Genomic DNA, 27,389 nt, shown 5'->3' with positions numbered 1-27,389 from the left:
GGGAGTTTTGTTCAATGAGGCTCGATCGAACTCATGACCTTCGCGTTATCAGCACGACGCTCTGTCGACTGAGCCAAACGACCTTAGTGACCGACATGTCGTTGGCAGGGGCCGCGGAAGCGGGGGGGGCTGGGGGGGGGGGCTTCAGCCCCCCCCCCCCCACCTTTTTCCAAAACCGTGTACAAAAACGTAAAAATGACCATAAGATTGTGATTTTTTGCATGGTCAGCCCCCCCACTTTTGGCTCAGCCCCCCCCCCCCCACTTTGAAAACCGTTCCGCGGCCCCTGGTTGGGACCCTCCCACATCTAGTCTCTTGTCGAGGCCCTAGCGGCTGCTTCCCGAGCGAAGCGAGGGATTTCCTAATTCGCGAAGCGAATTAGGCCTGGTGCGAGCCAGGCGCTCTGCTTCGCTATATATTCCTTGCTTCGCCATGTTCGCTCGGAAAGCAGCCGACAGGGCCTCGACAAGAGGCTATCCCACATCTGGCCATGTTATCTCACGCAGAAGGTAAGAGGTGCCATTTTTAATTGCCACCCTGATAGTAAAAATGGGAACATAAATATATATATATGGACTATAATTACTTATCTCCATTATATATTTCATTGTATTGCATTTATCATTGTTATTAGTAGGCCTATATTTGGTATTTTATATATTGGTTTAGATCTTGATGAAGGGCATGTGCTCGAAAGCTTGACGAAGACTGGTATTGACCTTGCTACGGCCCTCTCCATACTCTTGATCTCAAATATAAAATTATTATGAAGGAGATCGACCCGTGCACGTACATCGCCAAGATTGATCACCATATAATGACCATAAGTATAATGCAGGGGCCGCGGGGGGGGGGGCTGGGGGGGGGGGGTTCAGCCCCCCCCCACTTTTTTCCAAAACCGTGTACAAAAACGTAAAAATGACCATATGATTGTGATTTTTAGCATGGTCAGTCCCCCCACTTTTGGCTCAGCCCCCCCCCCCCCACTTTGAAAACCGTTCCGCGGCCCCTGTAATGCGCTGTACTATGCCTCCCTCAGTGCCCCTCCCCATTCTATACTCATCCTCCGTCATCAGCTTTCGGAGGGAGGGTTCGGGCAGGCAGTTTTCATCAAGGGGGAGGGTAAAGGAAAAAAATGCAGTATTGAATTTAAAGTTTCTACATGATAGACGATCAAAATTATAATCTAATATTGAAGTAGGCCTAAATGTTTATTACTGTTTGGTCCAAAGTAATCTGGATCATTTACTGTAGTCTATATTACCAGTTTGTCCAATATCCATGTGGTCTATTGACCATGTCGTCCACTCACCGTTTGGTCTAATATGGATTAAACCTCGGTCACATTTCCCCCACCACGGTCGTGCGGCGTGTCGAAAACAGCGGTTTTATTCAATTTTATTCAAACCCCCTAATAAAAAATAATAGGCCTATATGAATTGAATAAATGAATGGAAGAAAGTGATACAGGCCAAACAGCTAAAAATTTCATTTATTTCATTATTTCGTTGACTTGATGGTTACAACCAAAAGTGCAACTTTAAAAAAAAAAAGACAATTTAACTTGAAAAAAGAGCTGATTAAATCATAAATAATAAGATATAGATCGATTAATTTAAAGTTATGTAATTAATTTTATAGAGAAAATACAGTAGGCAAGTTATGGGGAAAAAGTCTGCCTTTTGGCCTAGCTCCCCCCCCCCCCCCCCATCACTCTCGACCATGGGCGTGTCCTATTTGGCGCACCAATGTGGGCGTGACACGCCACGCCCCGAAAAATCCGTCCACGTGCAACATGTTTACGTAGTACGTGGCGCCGCGCCGGTGTGTAAATCCGTACTACCTTCGAGATCGACTGAGGCGCCGTCTCCAGCTAGCTCCGGCCCCAAGACCTTGGCCAGCCGTACACTACCACTCAACGCGACCAGCTCCTCATTCTCCTGACAAGTACAGTATTCTACACTAATATAAAGGCAAGCTACATGAGGACGTAGATCATTGAGAAAATCAAATATGGCAGCTAATAAAGCGGATACTCCTTTCGATTTTAATGGTAAGAATAATAACTTCGAAGTTCCAGTGATCATCATGATAATGATGCCTTCAATTCATGCGAGGCCGAGGTTAACCTCGCACAACGATTTAGCTCCTGTGCAATTGAAATGAGTATCATCACGAAATTGTGAAGACCCCATTGGATTTGTGTGCTGAAGAATTGCATGCGCTGTGATATGCCTTATGCAGATGCTGTGGACGTGTTTAGAATCTAAATAAATCCATATCCATCCATATCCACATATGATTTTTCTTTAATTTTAAGGTAAAATATTTACAAGAAAAATATTGATTTGAATCAATAGAGAAAAGTCAAGCATAATTTATGACTGAAAATGTCATCAAAATCAGATGTGAATTAGACCCTAAAAGGCTAAAGACAAAGTGACTCTAGATCGCTCATTCAATGAACAATGTTATGAAGTTTATTACCTTGTTCTCTGTTGTGTAAATATTCCATGTGTGGTGAAATAAGGTGTGCAATGTGTGGCTTATTTTCTCTTGTTCTTGGGGACAAATGATTGATTTTTTTACACAGTCAGTTTCCATCTTTGCAGCTATTCATCATATTATAAAACTTTGCTCTCAAGACAGTAAATTGAATAATTTTGATTATTTTTTCTAAATTAAAAACAGAGATTGAAAAATCTCAAGAATCTCCTGAATTTTGAAATGTTATAACTTTCTTATTTCCGATTCTGATGAAATTTTCAGTGTAATAAACTAATATGCCTGTTTGATTTTGCTTTTTTTCTTCAAATTATCACCACTTTGTTGAGATGGACTTTACTATTAAGTTTATTTGCATCTTGGGTTGCATGTTCAATCCGAAAAAATAAGTCATAAAAATAGTTGTGGCAATTTCTCCGAATTATATATGCCAGGTTAAGTTTTGAACTTTTGGGTAAACTGTCATTTTGTATGAAAACTTGAATGAACTTGTAAAATATCTTGCCTGAGCTGAGCTGCGGGCTGAGCTACATTAAGCATTAGCGGATATTAAGTCACCAGTCCATTCACTTCCGTTAAATCAGTGATTTGCTGCCTTTTTCGTTGCACACAGTCACAGTGAGAGGAGAGGTGACTAAATTTCACAGACGTGTATCAATCAGACATGAGTGTTTATGTCTGGGAGCGACTGTTAAAGGGGAATCCAACCCAAATAAAAACTTGTTTTTATAAGGAAAAGAAAAATCAGACAAGTTGATAGGCGAAAGTTTGAACAATATTGGACAAACAACAAGAAAGTTATGAATTTTTAAAAGTTGTAAATATTGGTAATCACTATACCCATGGAGACTTCAAATTGGCCGCATATGGGATGTCATAGTGATGTAAGGCAAGGACTACTCTTCCATGTACTCCAATACATATTATGGCTAAAATGTAGTTTTTCCCAAAAGTTTTATTTCAAATTATATTTTTCTTTCATGAGGACATAAAACAATATATTACCTGGGTTATATTTAGATTACTACCCCAGGGGAATGGGTACTTAGGAGTAAACCACAAATCACTGATAATAAAGTACATGGCCTATGGGAAAGTTGTCCTTGCCCCTTGTCATAATTTACTTACCCAGTTGCCAATTTGAAATCTACATAGTATTAGTGATTTCAATTTCAAAGCAGCTATAACTTTCTTATTGCTTGTCCGATTTCTTTCAGACTTCCACCATTCTGTTTAATTTATTTTTCTCCTTCCCAACACAACATTTTATGGCCAAGGCTGGATTCCCCTTTAAGGTCACTATCTGAAAGATGTGTCCAGGGCTCGAACCTTGAATCTCTGCATCAATTTACATGTAACTTCCCCATGCAGCATGGATTACAGGCGCATGCTTAAATCTTTGTCTCATGAAAGGTTTTTTTTATTACTAAATTTGTATAAGGAGGCGCGATAGCTCAGTCGGTAGAGCGAGGGACTCGTATTCCGGTGACCCGGGTTCGATTCCCACTTGGTGCGCTAGTGCCCTTTGGTAAGGCATTAATCCTCAGTACCAGGTCCTTCGGAGAGGACCTTAAGCCGTCGGTCCTCTGGTTGCTTGCTTACAAGCATTCATGCTTTCTTAGCAATCAGGTAAAAAAAAAAATCATATCAAATCATATCAAAATCATATAAGTGTTTAATGTTCAAATGGTCATTGTATAACAAATTAAAAAAAATACTGAGACAAGATCCATCTTTTGTCTGATACCTCTAACTAAAATTTCATTTAAAATGTTCATATGGAATTGAGTGTTCCTACAAAAATCTAAGGCCACTATAAACTCATGGAATATCGCCACAAACTAACATCATTCCAAACCTGAATAACTCATTTATCTTCAAACTTAATAATTTTCACTTTAAAAACTTTTTTTTTTTCAGAGCATCAGCATATTCGTTACAATCCCCTGAAGGGCGAATGGGTCCTTGTATCACCACATCGCATGAAACGACCCTGGAAAGGTCAAGTAGAGAAACCTACAGAGCAGAATATCCCTAGGCATGACCCCAAGAACCCGCTGTGTCCCGGGGCAACCAGGGCTCATGGCGATGTAAGTATTACAGGTCAAAGTTCAGAGCTAACAGAGCTCAATTTAGTCAAAAGAAATTGAAAGCTATGGCCCTGGTAAGGCCCATTTGGCCATTTGATTGACCTCTATACCCTCTCAGTGTCCTTAGATGATTCTTGTGCCTTGTCTTGTCTTACCGTTTAGTCCCACTATCAAACTTTTGATTATGACGACAGTTGAAGGTTGATTTCTCTTGACTTTCTGGAATTATTTCTTGGGAGCGGCGGATGCAACGCACCGGGTGAACACCCTTCTCTTTTTACGAATAGTGTATTGGTATCCACATGCAGGCATAGGTTGTGATTCTCCTATACACATGACCAAGCAGCCTTTATTTCTGAACGACAAAATGTTTTCCAACTGCTTTCACACTTTGTATGCAGTGCACTATTATAGCATCGATATTTCATAAAGTTTTATTAGGGTTATAGCTGTAAAGAACATACACTCCCATTCTGTTGTACCTGTTGGAGACTGTCCAATTATTCAATAACACACATTTCCATAGAACCCAATACATATATGCAGGTTCAGTCTCTATCTGGTTTCATTAAAAGTTTTTGGTGTCTTATGACTTAAAAATGTCTTTTTTTAATGGCCCCCTGTTTGCTATTTATTGTAGTATCTTATTAAAGTGCTTATTGAAAACAAAAGCTCTAGGTGGAATATAAATACCCCCTCCCCAAAATAGAATGAATGAATAAATGAATGAATGAAATAATGAATGAATGAATAATTGATCGATTGATTGATTGATCAATTGATTAAATTAATGAATGAATCAATAAAATTAGAATTAATTGATATATAGATCAATGAGTTTTAATAAACTAAAGAATTTTTTTTTTTATGATAAAAATTTAATCAAGTTGAGAACTTCTATTATTTCATACTTGTATGTAATATACTATTGTAGATTTGGCAAATTGTATGTGATGTTTCTCTGCATACCTCAGTCTGAACTCTGTTTTCTACATGTTTTTTTACAGGTCAATCCAGACTACCAGAGCACCTTTTTGTTTGAGAATGACTTTCCTGCTCTTCTACAGGAAGGAGCCCCAACACCCGGTAGGTAGATCAGGTCCAAGATTCCATTCAATACTTTGGACTAAGTAAAACTGTTTTGCTCAGATTACTTAAATCAGAATCGATTCAGTACTTATCATAAGCCAGGTTCTAGCCAAAATTCTCAATTTTTGTCATCACATTTTTTATACAAAATGATGTGCAATTAATGTGTCTCATCAAATATTATATGATAGTTTTTAAGATCCTTAGGTATAAAAAGCCATACCTTCTAATCTAAACTCCAATATGAATTTTGTCCTGGTGAAATATTATAATTCAGAATTATAATATTTCACCAGGGCTTTTCTGTTAATAGTTTTGTCTTTAATTCATGAATTTGACTGTATTTTACCTATAATTTATGACACCTCTAACCAAAATTCATATTGGAGATTGGATTAGAAGGTATGGCTTTTTATACCCAGGGATCTTAAAAACTGTCATATAATATACATCAGTTTTTAAATTGCATACTTGCCCAAGTCTTGAAATATCACTTCATTGAGCACTCTTTAAATCCTGAACACTATAGTTAAGATTTGGATGTACATGGAACATTATGGGGTGAAATTCATGTACCAGAACTATTAAAAAACTCTCTCATTTAAACCAGGCATATATTTGCCATTGATCTCTCTATCAAACAATTTGTGTCTGACTAAGGTTTATTAATATTTATCAAACATGATGTATTGCGATTTGAGACCCGAGAGTCTATTGCCAATGTTATATAAATGCGTTGTTCTTGAACATTCTTTTTATTTCCTTTGGTCTTTTACATCTTTCATTTCAGGTACAAATGAACATCATCTTTTGAAATGTGCTCCTGCAGTTGGAACATGGTAAGGTTGATTCTTTAAAAAAAAATCAAATATGTAAAAACAAGTAGTTTAATTTAATTTCCATCATCCAGAGGTGCTGTGGCTCAGTGGGTAAGTCGCTCTACTTTGAACTGCAGGGTCAGGGTCCATATCCCACCTTACACTCACGTACTTTGCCACTACTTCCAAGGTGTTATACATGATTACGCAGTAGGAAGGAATTTGTTGAATGCTTGTGCACCTGATCAGGGTAGCCATCAAGCTTAATGATTTTAAGCGCTTTACAAAAAAATATTAAGTAACATACATTTATAGAGTTGAACATTTAAACAACAAGAATGAAAATGTACTGTGTGAAGTATTATCATATTACAAATTACAAATACAGTAACCAGCCTACCAAAGTTGGAAATACAAAATAACAATAATAATAATAAAAGCAATGAAGTTTACAGATTTAACAGCTGGAATACTTAAAGTAAATATATAATCAATTACCGTAAAAACAGTGACATACATTAAATATTTTAATAATAGCAGTACAATTGCTATACATACATAAAAAAATAAAGGAATATTCATTTGATAAGATTTAACTTTACAGGGAGAATTGTATAGATACTCTAGCTAGAGCCAGGGTAAAGTCAGAATAATATTCAACACTTAAAGACTGGTTCCAATTTTTTCTGACTTATGATTTTCATTACAGATCGAGCATGCGATCTTAAAACCATAGGAGTAATGCCGAAAATTTGTTTACAAATTATAATTTCCTCCTATTAAAGCCTCTTTATTTAATATCTATTGTCCAGGACGGACTGCATTTGCATATTAATGAGTCAGGAAGAAGAGGATCGAGGGTATTTCAATTCCATTTCATCGTGATTTAGCTGTGAACCAGAATAGCCTGGTGGTTACTAAGTCGCTGCCCGGAAAGCAGTAGATGGCAGGTTTGAATCCCACTGTTTCCAATTTTTTCTGACTTATGATTCTCATTTACAGATCGAGCATGCGATCTTAAAACCATAGGAGTAATGCCGAAAATTTGTTTACAAACTTAAAGACTGTATTAAGCGGTATACAGATGTTGCACATTTTTAATCATTTGATAAGATTTCTCCTCATGCCTCTGTTTCTGTTTTTTTTTCCTTAATGTAGTCAGGTGATGTGTTTTCATCCGTGGTCAGACATCACTCTCCCTCTCATGTCATTGGACCAAATCAGGACGGTGATTGACAAGTGGGCGGAGCTTATCACAGATTTTGGTGCTAAATACAAATGGGTTCAGGTAAGTGTCCTTTTCCTTTCTTGGTATTGCACGCTCCAAAATATATTCAAATTTTACCAACCATAACATAGGGTAATTGATATTTTTCATTGGTATCCAGGTCGAAATTTTTTTATACTGAATGTATACCTTATATAAAACAAAATTCAAAAGATGCATAGTATCGGGTATTATTTCCTGTTTTTGTGTAATTCTTAATTTGATATAAATTTTATAAAGGATAGGTTTTTTTGTCTTCATACTGTACTGTTATAAATCCTTGTATAATTTTGTCCGGAAATACATTTCACCTTCATAATAATGATAATGATAAAAATGAATGATAGTTACATTTATATAGCGCTTTATTATGTTTCCAAGCGCTTACATTGCAATTATTATTACTTTGGTTATTGGATCTTGGAATTTGTGCACACAATGTATGCACTTTCTTTCTACTCCCTAGGGAGCTCCTCACCCCCCCCCCTCCCCCTTCTATCTATCTCTGCCTCCATCATTGTCTATCTCTTTTATTTGAATCTGTCTATCTACAGATCTTTGAAAACAAAGGAGCTGTGATGGGATGTTCTAATCCTCACCCACATTGTCAGGTATGTTGTATTAGTATCAGATAAGTTTTTTCATTTCATATAAACATTTATTTTCTTCCATTTCACAAATTTCTTCAATTTATAAACATTAATTCATATGAAATAAAAACAGTTTCATATGAAATTATGATGCATAAGCAGACAGTAGTCCATCCATGTCCACCAATTTGAGGAGAGTACAGAATGCAGACCAATCACATTGACAACAGTTTTCATTAGAATCTGGAGTAAATTCTAATGTTCACATGTATTTTCTCACTTGGTGTTTCAAAATTAAGACACCTGAACTTTTGATTTTTTACACAGTGTTTATTTGTTATTTATTTTGTTTTTCACTTGCTTGATTTTTTGTTTGTTTTAAATGTGTTTTTTTTTTTTTGGGGGGGGGAGGTTGCTCTTATTTTTCACTTTTTGGTTTTATTGTTGTTTGTTTAGTTGGTATTTTTTCAGGGGGAGGGGCTGGGGCAGTGCAGGAACATATAAAGGGGTAAGGGTGTTCCACATTTTAATAGCTAGGATAGAGTTAGGATAGTTCTGTCCAATATGGCTGTTTTAACAAGGGCAATAGTGATAGCATTTTCAGGTAAGGATACACTTGTGCCAGTTTTTACATGTAGCTCATCTGGCCCTTCGGGCCAGATGAGCTTATGCCGTGGCGTGGCGTCCGTCATCTGTCGTCCATCCACAATTTCAAAATGCTTCTTCATCATTTCAAGTCCGATTTCAATTCTGTTTGCTTTATGTGATAGCACTAGGTGGGGGATTCAAAACTTCTACAGAGAATTTTGAAACTCATTAAATATGCTAATTTATGCGCATTTTTCAAAATTCACAAAAATTTATTCTCCTTCGTTATTTGTTGACCAATTTTGATTTTTTGGCTTCCTTCTGGTAGCACTTCATGAGGTTTACCAAATTTTTACACAGAATTTTGAACTTTTGACTAGCAAAATTTTATGCTAATTTATGCGTATTTTAAAAATTCACATAAAATGCTTCTTCTTTAATTGTGGACTGATTTTAATTTTTTTCTTCCATCTGGTAGAACTTCATGAGTTTCACCAAACTTCTACATAGAATTTTGAAATTTTCAGCAGAAAAATATGCTAATTTATGCAAAATTTATTCATAAATCACAGAAAATGCCTCTTCTTTATTGTTGACCGATTTTGATTTTTTTTTTCTTCCATCTGGTAGAGCTGCATGAGGTTCACCAAACATGTACACAAAATTTTATCTTGAAAATTATTTTATTTATTTATGCTAATTTATGCGAAATTTATTCATAAATTACAGGAAATGCTTCTTTATTTGCTGACCAATTTTGATTTTGTTTTCTTTCATCTGGTAGAGCTGCATGAGGTTCACCAAATTTGTACACAAAATTTTGAAATTTTGTCTAGAGAATTATTTATGCTAATTTATGCAAAATTTATTCATAAATCACAAAAAAAATGTTTTTTCTCCTTCATTTGTTGATCAATTTCAATTTTGTTTGCTTTATATGATAGCTCTAGGTGGTGATACAAAATTTCAACACATAATTTTGAATCTCATCAAATATGCTAATTTATTCATATATTTTCAAAACTCACAAAAAATGTTTATTTGTTGATTGATTTTGATTATTTTTGTTCCATCTGAGAGCTACATTAGGTTCACCAAGGTTCTACACAGAATTAAAAAATTTTGAGTTGAAAATTATTTATGCTAATTTATATGAAATTTGTTCATAGATCCCCAAAATGCTTCTATGTCATTTCTTCATCAATATCAATTCTATATCCTCAATTTATGTCACCAATATAATTCACTACAGTGTCAACTGGGCTGAAATTAAAATTGTGTTAAATTCCGTTGCGAGATGCTGGATGAGCTCCACATCATTGATGTGCTAGTTCTACAGATTCCGCACATACTTCTTTGCAAATAGCAGAGATGGTCTCATAACGGACCATCCAATCAAGGAATAGAGCTGCACATTGTGCCTTATCATAATGAGAAACATTGTGCAAATAAAGAGCAAAATGAACAAAGACTGTTCATTAATTCAGTCACCATAGATTTAAAGTAAAGAATTCTAATTTGAAACTCACATCATGACTCCATATCGAGTCGTATCTGTTAATTATGTACACTGTATAGTGACTGATGTTTATTAAAATCATGGTGCAACAAGGAAAATAAACTGAAGCTACGTGAAATCTCCATTAGTGACCACAGTATATGCATATCTTTACATCAGTATAATTTTCTGGTGATGTCTTTTTATCCAGATGTGGGCGAGTAACTTCATGCCCAATGAGCCGAGGATAAAGGACGTTTATCAGAGGGATTATCTAAGGGAACATGGGACGCCACTGCTGCTGGATTATGTCAAATTAGAAGCAGAAAAGAAGGTAGATAGACATTAGACCTTTGAACTTGTGACTTCAAAATCTAATCAGAGCCCTTTTGCAGAAAAGTTACCATTGTGGTAATTTGTTTGGTAAAAGTTACCATTGTGGAAATTTGTTTGGTAAAAGTTACTATTGTGGTAATTTGTTTGTTAAAAGTTACCATTGTGGTAATTTGTTTGGTAAAAGTTACCATTGTGGTAATTTTGCCGTCCAATGGTAATTTCTGTGAGATTCCTTGGTTTTGACTGGCTGTTCGACATTGCTACCTTGGTAGTTACTATTGGATGGCAAAGATACTGTAATCGTAACTGTTATAGAATGAAGCCCAGATAATTGTCACTCTAATATGCATGATATTGTTTTCCTTTCATCAGATGTTTTAGTCACATATGTAATTAAACTGTATAAATTTTACAGAGTATATCAATAAAAATTGTTTTTTTTTTTCCCCTTCCTATCTATAATAGTGGACAATGATTTCTGCTTTTCAGGAGCATGAAAATACATATATATATTTGCAATCAAGAATTCAGTGCTTCATGTTCCTCCTTGTTAAATACACTTTAATTTTCTGTTTTTTTATTTTTTTATTCACACATAAATTTGCATGCAAACTTTTCAATGTATTAAATCCCCATGGTGTGAGTAAATGCATTTTTAAAATAAGTTTGTTTGCTTCTTTACAGAATGAAGCATGCATGTGTACCATCAATATATCAAATTCATAGATGTACCTACACAAACAAAACACCATACTCATTTATGTTTCCTACATAGCTTTGTTTTCTTATATTTGACTCTGTGGCGGCTTCATTATATTTCTTCTATACCCGTGGCAATTATAATTATTAATTCAGCCAAATTCACTATATTTTGTAATTTCTTATTCTTCTCATTTCAGGATGCAAATTATTCTTTTCTTGACAACTATTTACATCTGGATAAGAATTATTTTGATTGGTAAATGAGTTGGCACTCCAGAAGTATGGATTAAGTTAACCCAGGTTTATTAACCAATGGCTATCAGAATACCATGCTATGTGATTATTTCATTATCAAGAAGAAACCAAAAATCATTTCTTTGACTCCTGTTCATTTGCAGGAGAGGATAGTAGTTGAAAACAAGACATGGATGGCTGTCGTACCTTACTGGGCAACATGGCCGTATGAGACGATGCTGTTACCACGGCGACATGTCCTCCGACTCCCAGACCTGACTGATGAGGAGAGGAATGGTATGTGTAGTCCACACCAAGAAGAAGTTGATTCAAAATCAGACAAGCATACCACTCAAAATTTCAAACAAGTTGGATATAGAATAAGAAAGTCAAGTTTTGCCCATTTCCACAAACGCTTACATGTATATGCACATCTGTCACCGTTTCTGTTGTATTTTATGATATGATATATAAACAAATTTCTGTTTTGATACATATTTGATTATGTAGTTATTTAAGATGCATGCTCTATTAGGAGGCAAGCATTACATTACAAGAGAAAGGAATTCAAATATTTCATATTTCATAAAAAGTGGTTGTGCAATGTTTGATGTCATCGGTTCTCTCATTTGCTTTTTCAAACAAGTGAAACTTTCTTATTTTACATCCAAATTTTAATGAAAATTAACCTCCACTGTTTAAGGATTTATGCAATGATTGGCTATCCATAGTTAAACCACAGCTTTAGACCAGATTTTGAATTAAACCAGACTTCAGAAGACGGGCCTTAGCATCTATAGAAGGGCTTTTGAAAAAGATGATGGGACCATGCTAAAAATTACCTCCTTTTCCTTTTCACTATTTTATGGGGTTTTTCAGTCAGATTATCACCGTGACGATTTTCTATCAATGGACTGCTTATCTAAATATCTAAAGGAAATATGTAGAAACCTTGCCACTGATGCAAATGAATTTGGCTGAAGACTTTTTGAGAATGGTGCTGGAAACAAATGTTTTGTAGACATGAGCACATCAACATTCCACTTGAATTCTACATGATTGCTACACAACATTTTTTTTCAAACTGATCAGAGTCCCTTAAAACAAAGGTTAGTTATTAATCGTAGACCTGATTTTCAAGATCGATTGTACATTGTAGTCAGAGCAATCAATCATAAAAAAATTCTCTGATGATTGCTAAGCTTTGTGTTACAGGCCCCAGGTGGAAAGTTATAGCTCTCTAAATAATGCTGCTGAAATAATACACCACATATAGGCAATGCAAGAAAAAGAGTCACGTTTCATTAACAAGTCTTCAACTTTACTCTTTTTTTCTTTTTTTTTTCATTTCAGATCTAGCGGACATCACAAAGCGTCTGCTCATCAAATATGACAATCTCTTTGAGACCAATTTCCCATACTCCATGGGCTGGCATGGTATGTAAAATGATGCAGTTATGATATTTCAGAGTTTGATTAATTAGATGATCTAAATTCACTTGATCTGCAAGCAGTTGGCGTACTTCTCAGATTGTCTAATAACACATGGGCTAAACCCGTCTGGTGTACTATCAGTTTATGTTGCACTCTCTCAAATAAAATTTTTATTCATAAACATGCCGTCTAATCAAGACCTAGAGGATATTGAACAAAATTGAAATTGCAATACTGGAAATTAAACAAAGTGGTTAGAACATCAACTGGTTTTAGAATGCCTAGGATTAGACCATGCGGGATGAGACCAAATGGAAATAGGACGAAATGGGTGTGGACCAAGTAGCAATTTAATAATTAGACGACCGTTCTTGGTTGGTACATGTACATGTATATTGATATTCTGCACTCACCTTGCAATATTCTGTCAACTGAATGCAATATACAATATAAACCATGAAAGAACAGTCAATATTATATTATCATACAACAAAATATCAAAGTATAGCTGATTTTAAAGTTATTCTGATGTCACACGAAGGAGCAAACATGAGTTGCCACTTTTTCATTGACTGCTAACTGCTACATGTCTTTGTTAGTCAATGTGGACAAACGCCGCTGCAAGTGTCTTTTACAGCGTAAGATATAATGATATCAAAGTATGGTCATTTCAGAGTTTTGTTTGTATATTTTTATTTTTTTTTTCTTCATATCATATCATTTTCAGCATACTCTTTACCCTTTAAAAGGTTACAAATTCCCAAGATGAAAATATAAATTAAGTTACCTTTATGATTGAAATTGATTGTGAAGTTGAGGTGTGTATTATATTATGTTGAAATACATTGTCCTAGATGTGACATTCATCCTAAATGTCAGTTGGGACCCCCTTAAATTAAATAGCTTTTAATGGGATGCAAGACGGCTAATTTTAATATCTCCCTGATTCCTAATTGCAATACAGGTGCTCCAACAGGGGAGGATGTTGGTAAGGACAACAGCCATTGGCAGCTCCATGCTCTGTACTACCCCCCTCTTCTACGTTCAGCTACAGTCAAGAAGTTCATGGTTGGATATGAGATGCTGGCCCAAGCACAGAGAGATCTCACTGCTGAACAGGTATGTTTCATCATATTGGAATGTTTGAATCTTCCTTGTAATGTTAAAAAGTTCAAGAGGGGTTACACAGGTTAATGAGAAACTCCAGCTGTAGTAATGCTCTCAAAATTAGTTTGAACAGAATCCAATAAAATGACCGCCCAAGTGTATGTATGCATGAATAAAAGACAATATATATAGGCCTATATATGTGCCAAATGGCTCTGGAAGAAATTGTATAATTGCTGAGAAATTAGCAAAATGAACACAGAATTTCATAAAATGTTGGGTATTTTTCCAAGCAGTATTAATACAATGTCTCACATGTGCTTCAATCTCTGCATTAGTGATCATGGGTGTTGTTAGTTTTCAGCTAAGATTTCATGATTCCACAAATACAATGTACCAAATATAGATCTTTGATGATATGATGGCAATCATCCTTGATTTTAAAGACTTTCTCATTAACTAATTGTTTGCTGCAATTACATTCTTTTACCTTTAAAGCCTGCCACAAGCTTTGGTAAAAGTTTTTTCTATGTGATTTGAAAATACACTTGAATATAATCTAGTGTTTCAGAAGTGTGGGGATCCATGAATTTTTTTTTCAATCATTGAAATTCAAATTGGAATTGTTTTGTATCTACCATCTTTTGGTGCTGTTATATTTCTTTAAAAATGACCCTTTTAACATTTAATCTGCTTTAGAAATTTAGTACACGGATATTATAACAGCTACAGATGAACATCCTGGAATATTCACTCTATTCCATGCTTGAGAATTGTGTTTTATATAAAAAAAAAAATACACACATATTTCATATAATATTTCAAGTGTAATCACAAAGTCTACCCCAACATGACATTTTATTTTATTTGGTATCCTTTAACTGTTTTAGTGCATACACATTAGTGAAATCTTGTAGTGAATTGGAATAGCGTCATATACTTATAGGGCAAAGATTTTCCAAAGCTTATCATAGATAGGCTGAAAGCTTTTACTCAGCAAAGATCAGGGCCCCCATTTCATTTAGAAAAAAATAATAAAAGCAACTCTTGCTATAATGTCAACTTTCATTTGAAGAACCAATCAGGAAACAGAATTTTTGTTGTTATCATGGGAGTTGGCAAGAGTTGCTATCATGTCAATGTTTTATGAAATGGGTGTCTGAATGTCCTTGCTTCGTGCGATATGTTTGATGGTCAGTTTGGTGACTGCCCCCTCTGAAAAATTCTATTAAATTATAACCATCTGTTTTAGACCTCGATTGAAAAAAAATAATTTATATGCATTTACCTGAGTAAACTGACAATGAAATTTGAAGAATGTTGCTGAGATTTGTAACATCATGGACCCATTTCTTAAAACTTGTAACAGTTTTGCAATTACATTTGAAAGCTACAACTGAAATCCTTCAATCTGATTGGCTGATAGTAAATTTGTTACAGAAATTATGCATTTGTCATTATAATTATAATAAGTCTTTATAAAACAGGACCCATATGTGGGGCGCATTTCATGAAACAAGTAGTCTGTGATTTTCACTGAAAACTGTTGTAAGCTACTGAAATCCTTGCATCTGATTGGCTCATAACAAATGAGTCAGTGAAAACTTACTTCATGAAAACACTCCCCATATCAGTGTTTACACCCCTCAACCCTTACATCTCTTATTTTTGTTCTTATTTCTGCTATTATTCCAGGCGGCTCAGAAGTTAAGGGCACTTCCCGATGTCCATTATAAGTTAAAGGACCAATCGGTCAACAACTCGGACCAATGATAGCCACTCGAGGGACTTCTTGTGCAACCCTTCGATATCTACTGAGCCTTTTTTTCAAAGCAATATGGTATTACCAACAAGTGCAATACTTATTGCAGAAAGATTATTGGCATGGCTTGAAAAGGGTTCTGTAGTGTTTGGTGACATAGTGCTGAACTTTAATAGAAAGTGGCGACCTTGCGACTATAAGGTCAGTGTGCTGTATCTGCATGGGTGTTGACATGTTGCTCATCAAATAGGACACACAATAATAAAAGAGACAGGTAATTCAATTCAAATCTGAGTCAAACTATCAGAAAATGTTTTAGGCCTCAAATTGTAGTCTTCTGAATCAAAACTCCAATGTGGGTTAAATGAAGGAGTGGGAAGATGTCAGCACCATTGCAATATGACATTTTTTCCCCCTTGTATTTGTACTCCATATCATATGAGGGTTTAGAATAAGATAAATGACACCATGTGAGACCTTTCTAAATATTGAAAGAACTATGATGTTTAATTTTAAGTCCATTGTTAGGTGTGCGGACATAGGGCTTCCCTTCATATAAATGAGACTCCTAGTAATAAAATCACTTTATTGTACAAATCCATTTATATCAGTTTATAAAAGGATTTAGGAAGACAATATAATCATTAACACATTAAGTGTATTGAAAATGCCCGTCCAATGACAATGAACAGCTGGGAGGCCTTTGTCGAAAATTGGTGAACCAGAACAGCAGTTTCGTCTTTAAGTTTCGGGCTGATGAACAATTACAAGTATGTCATTTTTTCCAGAGTCCAGGACTAAACTTCTTTTTGATTCACCAATTTTTTACAAAAACTTTTTGGTTGTTCTTTTTCATGAAGGGCATTTAATAATAGATTTTGCATGATCTTGAATCTGTTGTGCTTTCATGAAAATGAAACTCCCTATTAAATGCCTTTAATGCAGTATCAGGAACGATGTTATGTAGGAACCTAGTTTCTACATGACTTTGATGGCCTATATCTTTGTATGAACTCATGTAGTATAATAATGATAATAATAATACAGGTATATTTACCCAGGGAAGCCGCTTCAGTTCCGAAAACTGTTCTCCCAGCGGGCCCTGCTATTATTATTATGTATTGCTGCAAAAGTCAAGTTTAGTTTTGATCTCAAATGATGTACTCTCAGTACTAAATCTGAAAGTTTTAGAGCATATGATATTTCTTAAAGGTGTATAATTTGCAATGTTTTATATACGTTTAAAAGTTATTGTATTCACATATCAAGCTCCACATAGAACATGTGTGCTAGTAAATCATATTGTGTCAATACTGCCAAAGCTGTGTGTATATAATAAACTGATGAAACAATTTTTTTTTTCCCTTTATAAGGAATATTTTCATCAGAAACCTTTTCAAATAAATTACTCATGGTACATTCATTGACTTGGTTACATGTTATATTTTAAACATCTCTGCTGAGATGTAGGCACCCCTGGCACACAAATGCAGTTGATTGCAAGTCAACCGTAAATCCTTTAAAGTCAATCATACGTCTCGCAATCAATTGGAAATTCGAGTCTGGTCTATAAAAATATAGAATGAAGATTTTGCTGTGTTATACATGTCCCAACCTATTACCCACTTCTAAAAAAAATAAGAATTCAGGTAAACTTGCAGAAGTTGATCTTTCATTTATAGTAAGTCAAATGTTCGCCAAAGTTGACACAAGTTTTAGACAAGATTTTATGCAAAATTTGGCATATACCTCTTCTAAAGTTGGATTTTTCCAATAGAGTCAAATAGATCTCTGTGATCCCAATTTTTTTAATTACGCAAAGTTACCTGTACAGATAATATCAACCATTTACAAGAAAATGCTGCAATTATATTTTTTCTGAGAAAAAAATTGTGAATATGTACCAAATTGTGAATATGTACCAAATTGTGAATTTGTACCAAATTGTACAGTATGTCTTTATCACTGAAGTGTTATTATTGGGAAATTAATCTGATGTGAATTCAATGGAATTGCTTTTTGTATGTCGAGAATTACTTATCCTAGTTGAAATATTGGAATTTGAAATCGTGGAAGCATCATGGTGTATCGGTTCTGTCTTTCTCCTTGTAATCAGAGAGTCCTTTGGCGAGGCGTCAATCCACACTTTGCCACTCTCCACCAAAATGGGTACCTGCTACCCAGCAGGATGTTAAAGCCTAGTATGTAGTATGACTAGCAATTGAATCTTTAAACCATTGTTGGAATGCTCCCCAGGGAGTGGATAAATTGCATACATTGTGTGCAGGCATGCCAAGATCCAATAATGGGATAATGATATTTGAAAGGCGCTATTAAAGAGACGTCATTCTTATGTAAAGCGCTATTTAGAAGCGAAATATTATTTACACTCAAAGAAGCATGCCGGTTGCTTCTTTTTCATCCCTTGATTGTGATTTTATTTTTCTTATATTTTTGAATGCCATTAATTGTGTGTCGCTTTGCTATAAATTTATTGCATGTAAAAACCCTTTTCATTTGAGCAAAATGTTCAAATTTCCACAATAAAAAATACCCAAAAAACAAATCAAATGAACCATTCTATTTTGCCAAAGAAGTACTTGTACTGCATGTGACTGATGTGAGGGATTTCCATCTGCTTTTAATGTTTTCTTCGAGTTTTTATTTTTTATTTAATTATTTTGATGACACTGATGTGGCTGAAGTGAATTTTAAAGGGTTTTCTCCACTAAAATCATCAAAAACCTACATCCATCAGTTTCCCCATTGAAATGTTTCATGTGCATGTATAAACCTTATATCTAGTATTACCAGTGTATTAGCTACATGTATGTTTTCCCTTTTGGTTTTTGCTTCATATTCAGAGTTAAAATATATATTTTTTTGTTTTGCTGTGTTTTAGTTTTCTACTTTCAGACTATCATTTCCATATAACAGTGGTGCTCAAAAGTTTGTGAACCCCACCAGAAAATGACCATATTTCAAGTATTCAAGTTCTGCCATGTTTTAGATATTTAATCGTGAAGTCTGGTGATGATAGTTTTACATTCAATAAAGTTTGTTTCTCTGGGCTCGCCAAACATTGTTAATGTTGTCTACATTTGACACTCAGCAAGGAGTGTATTTTGAAGTGTTCACTAACTTTTGAGAACAACGTATATAGGGTATATTTTATGTTATATTCATTTACAGAGGGTGTTAAAAACTCAAGATGTACTCGTATGATTCAGTACAATGTCTAGGTTATCTCTGTTCTTTTTTCCTTTTTTCACATGTGTGTGCCTTCAGCATTTTAAAAGCATGTTTTTAAAATGGACTTGGCACCTTATTAATCGCATGCATTATCATATCCTTGCTTACATTATCATGACAAACATCAAATCAACCTTGAACCCTGGCCTTGAACCCGATCATACATTTTAAAAACAAAATTATTGAGTTTACTAGAGTGAGTATTCATCTCTTCTTATATATGTTTGATCTGGAGTTTGCAAGCCCTTGAATGAATGTGATCAGCTTATTTGTTTAGTACGTGATATGTGATGTAACCTTGTGTTTTGTTAAGCCTTCCATATGTATGGATAGATTTGAAGGATAATACATAAAGACATCAGGCTTCTGTAGATGCCTTTAATGGATTGACTTGATACATGATTGTTGGTCATGGTTTAAGCCTAAAAAAAAAATAATAAAAATAAAATTGCCCCCTACCCCCTGGCCTAGGCGTAAGTTTCAAGCTGTAGCAATGATCTTTAAATGAGCTTGAGAAAGGTTTGGTGTAAAAAGTACCAGAAAAATAATAAAAAATATCCGTGAAGGCTTGAAGAAAATCCATCAAAGATTAAGAAAGACTTATCAGAGAATTTTGAGGGTTTTTATGACGTCATATACAAGCAGCTGCCCCCCATGTTTTCTTACATAAAATGCATAAATTCAATTTTTAATGGTTCATGATGACCAAAAATGCTTTTTATTTCTGGAGCGGATGTGAAATGATTTGTCTATTGACATACATGTAAAGAAGGTACAATAATGGGGAAGCTGATCACATATGACATCACATATAAAAAAAATCTTTTTTTTTATCTTTGATGAACTTTTTCAAACCTCCAATATTTTTTTGAAACTATTTTTCTGCTATTTTTACAGTAACTTTTTTGTCGGGTTGAACTCCCATCTTTGAGCATGCACAGTATAAGTCTGAATTTTAGGAGTAATAATATGTCATCATATTTGCTGAATATGCATTGATGTGTGTAATTATTTGGAAGGACAATATGGGAAGGTTTGATAATAAAGATACTGGTTGTGCTATTTCAGGTGCTTATGGAATAACTAGATGTAATATATTGCTTCCATTTACTATGAATTAGTGACTGTTTATTATAATGCCAATATGGCTGTGAACGATAGGGTGTTTGTATGGGGGGGGGGGGTGGGTTGGGAGGCTGAAGGCAGTATCTCTCTTAAGCTTGAAACTGGAGTGCAACTAGAGATTGCGCTTGTTTCATAGACTCCTGATATTTTTTGAGTTGCCAAATAGTAGCAAGAAATGTAAACATATTAGATTGTTTGTCTGTTTGTTTGGAGAATGGTTCATGAGGCATCTCACTAGTTGCAGAGATTATCATGCTGCAACTGTTGGCAATGTCTTGGAGACGTCTCCAAGTAAATTGACCGACACCTGCCTTGATCAGAGTGTAGACTGTAGACATTTTTTGAGGAGATGTCTTGAAGACTTATTTGCAACCAAAAGTTGAGACATCACGGCGGTGTCTTTGCAGGTGAGATACTGCCATAAGCCAGTAACAGTAAGAAAATGGATGCTATGGATAAACTGAATCAAAATCATTAATTTTCTCATATACATTTGTAAAGACACCAATAAAACCTCCATAAAATCAATTTCTGTTATATATTTTTGACAACAATTTACAGATTTATTATTAAATACTTGAAAAGTCCTGCATTACAAAGTGATTCTGATCCTCATCTTGTTTACATTCATTGTATTATAGACATAATGAAATATATCACACTGCTGATATTCTATTTCTCATCTTCAATTGCAAATGAACACTTTGGCATGAAAAAGGGGACAGGGAGACATAGAGATCAAGCGGGGGTGTATTTCACAAACATAAGAACCCAGAGAGGTATGTACAGTGTCTCCTTTATGGTACATATGTGTACTTTCTCTTCACATCGAGTCATGTGGTTAGATGATGAATATACTACCAAAAATAAACACCATTTCCTGTGCAGTACGTTGTGTCGCTTGAATGTAGAAACCTTATGACTTGTGCTTATCATTACACATTTCAAATTGGCAACACAATAAAGTTTTCTGAATCACTGACCATAAAAAATGCAAAGTGGTTATTCACTAAATTCTGGTTACGTTAATTTCTATCAATTTTCCATCCACTTTTATTTTCTTCGGGTTATATATTAGTGGATAATTTTTTATTCAATTTCAACCATTTTGTGGAGCGAAAGGAGATTGAGCTTGACATTTGCAGAGCTGTATACCTAAATGAGTTAAAATCACACGTGTGCAAATCAGGGGGGAAAAACACAGGGGCTATGTGGGAATTCACCCCCAAAATGCCCTACAGAGCCCTAGAAAATGTATAAAGGGTCCCTGAAATTCCAATAGGGTCCAATATAAACTGTAATACCATGTAGTGAAATTGGGCTAATCTAGGAGCTCAAAAAGTAGCCTTGAAAATTCTTTTTAGATTATCCCTGATTCCAATTTGGATGCACTACAAATATCAATGCTGCTGTGTGTAAGATACTAATCTTCAAAGTAACACATAAAAGTGAGAAAAAAAAATTCCCTTTAATATGAAAGAAAAATGTAAGATGTTTCATAAATGCTTTTTGAAGAAGTAAACATACATGTACTCATTAAATGACCTATATGAAAATTAGAATTAATCAACCTTAAAGCCATACATACATACATGTAAGCAAAATAAAAATACAGATATAATAAATGCAATGCTATATTATAGGTCAGACTATTAAAATCACTTTTTATGGATACAGTCCGAGACTCGATGCGGATTACGAGGACATCAATGGCTTCTCCTTCAAACGTGAAGCAACACAAAATTGCCGCCAGATTTTGCAGTCACACCAACCAATCTGACTCGAGACTGATCAAAACCATCATCTCATTTAAAAAAACTTACCCATGTCCCTTTATTTGGAATAGGTTTCCTGCAACATAAGTGTCTTTTCAAAGGAAAATGATATCTCAGTTTACCAATCTTTGTGATACATGCGGGATAAAAAAACTCTATGAAAGACAGATATTGTATACACCAGGGTCCCGAAACACAAAGGTTAGCGATTAATCGTACACTTGATTTTCACGATTGATTGTACATTGTAGTCAATGGAATCAATCGTAGAAAAATGTTCTATGATCATTGCCAAGCTTTGTGTAACGGGCAACTGGGGATGTTTTAGAAAGATCTACATGTACATGTAGGTGTGAGTTCACTGTAAAGTCATACACCTAGTTGAGGCCTTGGCTACAGGCAAAGTCACACATACAAAGTCTATGGGAGATTTTTTTTTTCTCCAGTGGCCTTGTGACGTAGACATACCGACATCGACTACATCCCTGCCTAAAAAGAGTTTACAAAGAATGATTGAAATCACATAACTGATAGATCAGCACCTGGTAATATATTTGTCCCAAGACAAGCTTCATTTTGTGCTACGGTGGTGTAGAAACCGGCCCAACACTAACACTAAAAGGTCAACACTTACACTTGACATCAACCACCACTGTCTGCTCAGAGCACATTAACCGTTATTAGGCCCACTTCCAAATACCAACCATTTGTTGCTTAACAGTGGATTTCATCAATAGCAAATGAACAATATTGTAAAATTGACATTATTGTACAATAATGCCAATCTTGGGGAAGTAGAAAACTACCATGTCAATGATTCTTTTCAGCCCATGGGCAGAATGAAACTCTAGCTGGCTCATTCTATCAAAGCAGTTAAGAACTTGCACACTTTACATATTAAAGTAAAGTGAAGTTGAACATTTCCATTAGAGTACCAGATTGTGACATCAGATGCTTTTTGTGCATTTCAGCATTTTCAAGACCATAGTTCAATAGCCAAACAGCAATGAGCTAGCCCAGTTTACACTCATTTTTGAAGTGCTTAGTAGGTATTGATTCATACGGCCACAGCTTGGGTCCCTATGTACTGATTCCCACTATATTATGGTTGTGGATGTTTCTTATCATAATGCTACGCCAAGATATGGTATGAAAATGCTAAAATTGATTTTAAAAAAAAGATGTTTTGTGATATCAACACTTTGTACAAGAACTACCTGGTTTCAGCTTTAAAGCAACAACTAATACAGTTCAAACATCACAGGCACCCAGAAAGGCAAAAGACATTTGCAAACCTTTCAAAATCTATGAATTCATAATGCCTGTGACAAAACACATGTATCAGTCAATAGACATCCACGCTCGGGAAGACAAAACACTCATCATTTCCTAAAAATATACTTCAGGGGAGAGTTCATGAAGTTTCTTATGAGTGATTTCTACTGAGTTATTTGTTTTCGAGTCAATCGGATACAAGGATTGATCAAGGTAGCCATGCTAAACCAGGGGTAATAATAACACTATCATGTCAAGCAGGGCCGCTGGTAGAACCGTTTCGGAACTGAAGTGACTACCCTGGGTAAAATATGACGTTATCATTATTGTAATTATGAAGGATTTTTTAGTCACATATATATCAATAGTCACTGAAATATTGTTTCATGAACTACTCCCAGATAAGGCAGTTTTACCATTACAAACCTTGAGAAAACCAGACATTCATTCTTCTTGTCTTGTAAACTTTTAAGAAAACTTTGTTCCCTGTATCTTACTTTTCCTTTCTCAAACTCAATCTGCACGGACCTTAAAAAAATAATACAGGGTTTCTTTGGATTTATAAAAATTTTCTCTTTTCTATAATAACAAGGAAACATTCCACATCAGGAAAGAAAATGAAGTTAGCAATACCCATCTACTTTTTGTACACGTATCATCGGCATGAACATAGCATTTTTCATATGTCGTAATTGATTTGTGGACTTAAATGCTGAGGTCAAATATCAAATAACCTGAATCATAGCCATGTGTTTTAGATCCCAATGAAATGTTTTTTTTTTTTACAATAAAAGGGTGATTCTTGAAATAAAGAATTTGAATACTCGATATTTTGTGCCGTTTTCTAACCAAGAAATGGGATAAGGAAGAAGAAAGAGCAGGGACCCTCAACACAAAGCTGAGCAATCATCGTAGAACATTATTTTAACGATTGATTGCATTGACTACAATGTACAATCAATCGTAAAAGTCATGCATATGATTAATGGCTAACCTTTGTGTTACCGGACCCTGGGGCCCGAAACACAAACATTAGTAATCATTGTAGAACATTTTTTTTACAATTGATTGCATTGAAAACAGTGTGCAATAAACCCGGAAAATCATGCATATGATGAATCGCTATAAACCTTTGTGTTACCGAACCCTGATATCACGCACAGTACGTTGGCATATTTCCATGCTTGACAGCCGCTCAATGACACTCCCTTATGCACACAGCTAATATATACGGTACACATACACTACTTGATGAACAGCTGAAAGAAAACTTAGAAATAGAGGAAAGTAGAGCAAGTGTTTTGTGTTTTCGTAAAATCACCTGGTATATGTCAGGAAACCAAGGCAAAGTCTAGCATTTTATTTTAATTTTTTTTTTTTTTTTTTTGGGGGGGGGTTGAGCATCGCTGTCCCTTTTCATAGGAACAGAATATTATTTTTTATAGCTTAGAATTGGCATCACTGTTATTTGCACATGTCAGCTGTTCCTGAATCACAAACATTGCTCCAAGTAATCAATAATAAAAATATTGAAAATATCAGTCATTAATCCTAAATATCCTTCAGAAATTTTAGGACAGAACAAGCCTATTACAAAATTGTATGCTCATTGTTCACTAGACATTCACCCCTCCTTGTTCTTACTAGAGTGAAAACATTAATACAAAGTCTATACATTAAAAAGCATGAATAAAACATTAAAGACACATAATTAATGTAAAAAACAAGAGAAATAAAATAGGATATATAAAGGTTACACACACTCACATAGAGATACATTTGAATTATAACCATGATCACATATATCTAAACCATATTCTATATCAACTTGCCAACCTTTGTACAATCTCAATCTCGCATCAATAAATAACAAACAATCATATCTCGTCTCCATGACATTGCCTTTCCCTTTCCTCCTGTCCTTTTGACCAACCGTTTGAAGAAAAGAAGTTCAGACCGACCATGGGTGTGTCTCGGAAGATAACCGATGGCTAAGGGATGAACGTTGGTGCTGTCTAGGAAGATTCTAGGACAACTCTCAAGGTACAGTGTAACTTAGAATTCGTCTTTGAAGCAGTAGCAATAGAGGGACATGTCCACCAGATAGGATGCGTTCCAAGAACATATTTGTAGAGGAATCGTCTCCGGGGGACAAGTCCTTCTAAATCCAGAGGTTGTGTACAACTTCTTGCAAAGTAAATCTTGAATTGATGATACAAAAGGCTACAATAACAGCGTTGTGGGAGTCGTCAAAGTGTACCAGGAGGCAGAGACAAAAACTCCACGGACAAATACAGGCAAAAACTTGCACACAATAAGACACCATAACCATGTGATTAGATAAGATAAACGAAGTGCTGAAAATATGCCTTCAAAATGAAATGCTTTAGAGCTGAACAGAACACATTTGAAGTCCTACCTCAATGCAAAGAATAACAATCCTATGCTCTTGTGGCTTCTATACCTTGACTTGTAATCTTACCCCCCCAAAAAAAATCAACTTGTGTATCAACAATAAATGTGCATTTGATTCTTTTATTTCTAAAGAAGGATAAATAGGAAGCAATCATGTGGATTCCGTGGAGTTACATTTACTACACAACCGAAAAGGAGGTTCAATATTCTCACATGTTGATCAAAAGCATACTAATTTTTCTCTTTTTTTTCTATCTACAGATGGTTATATCCACAAATGGCTTCTTTGTAAAATGGCAGTAAAAAGATAAACACTTTGAAGAGTATTTGCAAGATGATCATCTTTAGAGAGTTAAAATTTTTCCCTTTTTTTTTGTAAATGCAGGATAATATATTTTTTTCTTGAGAAAATGACATCATGTACAGTTGTATAAGAGTTCAGGTGCAGAGTTCTTGTCACGACTCCCCATTTCCAGAATCGTCCTCATCGTCATAGTAACAGTCTTCATCATCGTCAATATCATCGTCCTCCACGCCATAGTCGTCGTCGTCATCGTAGAAGTCGGCCAGATCTACAGAGCTTTGAGATTGTGGTGTTTCTTTCGTCTTGATGCAGTATTCTTCCAGTGTGGTCGGCACGACAACGGAATCCTTTTGTGCATCCAACTCCGTTCTTTTTACTTGTTTCCTGCAGAGAAGGTAAAGAAATGGAAATTACAGAATAAAATACAGCTGCCGTTTCATTTCAATTCAGTTTTGATATTGAAAATTGTTATTAAAAACTGGTTCATATGAACATATTGGGTTTCATATGCACATCAACATCCTATTCAATAACACACATTGCCCAAGTGTAAACCTACAGCTAATAATCGGATCAATATTAGTGTCAGGCTCACTGTCAGCACACCTTTTTGGAAACTATTACACTAAACTTCAATTCGGGCCATTAATTTTTATTTGATAATATCAGAAAATCTGTAACAAAATGATTCTACATTGCAAGTCATGGCAGTCATAATGACATTTAATTTCCTATCATCAAGTTCTAAAGGCCATTCTAGACAAACATAACTTGAATGTTTGATAAACTACAATGCACAGTACATGTATGTCTCCTAGATTCTTCCAAAAATAAAAGATAATCTCCTGTGTGCAAACTTGTAAGTGAATCTTATTTAAAGGGATGGTCCGGGCTGAATATATTTATATCTTGATACATAGAGTAGAATTCACTGAGCAAAATGCCGAAAATTTTATCAAAATCGGATAACAAACAATAAAGTTATTGAAGTTTAAAGTATAGCAATATTTTGTGAAGTTCAAGTTCAAGTTCAAGTTCAAGTTTATTTATTCAAAACCAAAAAACATCACATCATAATCAAAATGGATATACATACAATGTAAATGAGTACATAAACATACATCAATTAGATTATAGCATAGACGAATTGGTTTTAGGACCCCTTTAAAAACAGTTGTCATGAATATTCATTAGGTGGGCTGATGATGTCACATCTCCACTTT

General features: G+C 35.0%; 2 protein-coding genes across 2 annotated transcripts in view; one reads left to right on the top strand and one right to left on the bottom strand.

Annotated features, from left to right (window-relative positions):
• Window positions 1–1,766: 1,766 nt before the first annotated feature.
• LOC129262395 (galactose-1-phosphate uridylyltransferase-like) lies at window positions 1,767–21,099 on the top strand. Its single transcript, XM_054900507.2, has 11 exons — window positions 1,767–2,053; window positions 4,426–4,595; window positions 5,603–5,681; window positions 6,475–6,523; window positions 7,661–7,790; window positions 8,324–8,380; window positions 10,657–10,779; window positions 11,882–12,014; window positions 13,071–13,154; window positions 14,116–14,270; window positions 15,954–21,099. The coding sequence occupies exons 1-11, from the start codon at window positions 2,014–2,016 to the stop codon at window positions 16,029–16,031; spliced, it is 1,098 nt and encodes a 365-aa protein (XP_054756482.1). The 5' UTR covers window positions 1,767–2,013; the 3' UTR covers window positions 16,032–21,099.
• LOC129262396 (ubiquitin-conjugating enzyme E2 R2-like) overlaps window positions 20,926–27,389 on the bottom strand; it is a 25,949-nt gene continuing 19,485 nt past the window's right edge. Inside the window, exon 5 of the mRNA XM_054900508.2 lies at window positions 20,926–26,550. Within this exon, the coding sequence (XP_054756483.1) occupies window positions 26,319–26,550 (232 nt within the window). The 3' untranslated portion in view covers window positions 20,926–26,318. The remainder of the gene's footprint in view (window positions 26,551–27,389) is intronic.

This window comes from Lytechinus pictus, chromosome 5 (assembly GCF_037042905.1).
Source record: "Lytechinus pictus isolate F3 Inbred chromosome 5, Lp3.0, whole genome shotgun sequence".
NCBI lineage: Eukaryota > Metazoa > Echinodermata > Echinoidea > Temnopleuroida > Toxopneustidae > Lytechinus > Lytechinus pictus.
Note: the sequence above shows the minus strand (reverse complement) of the source record. Positions and strands in the feature narration are given on the sequence as shown.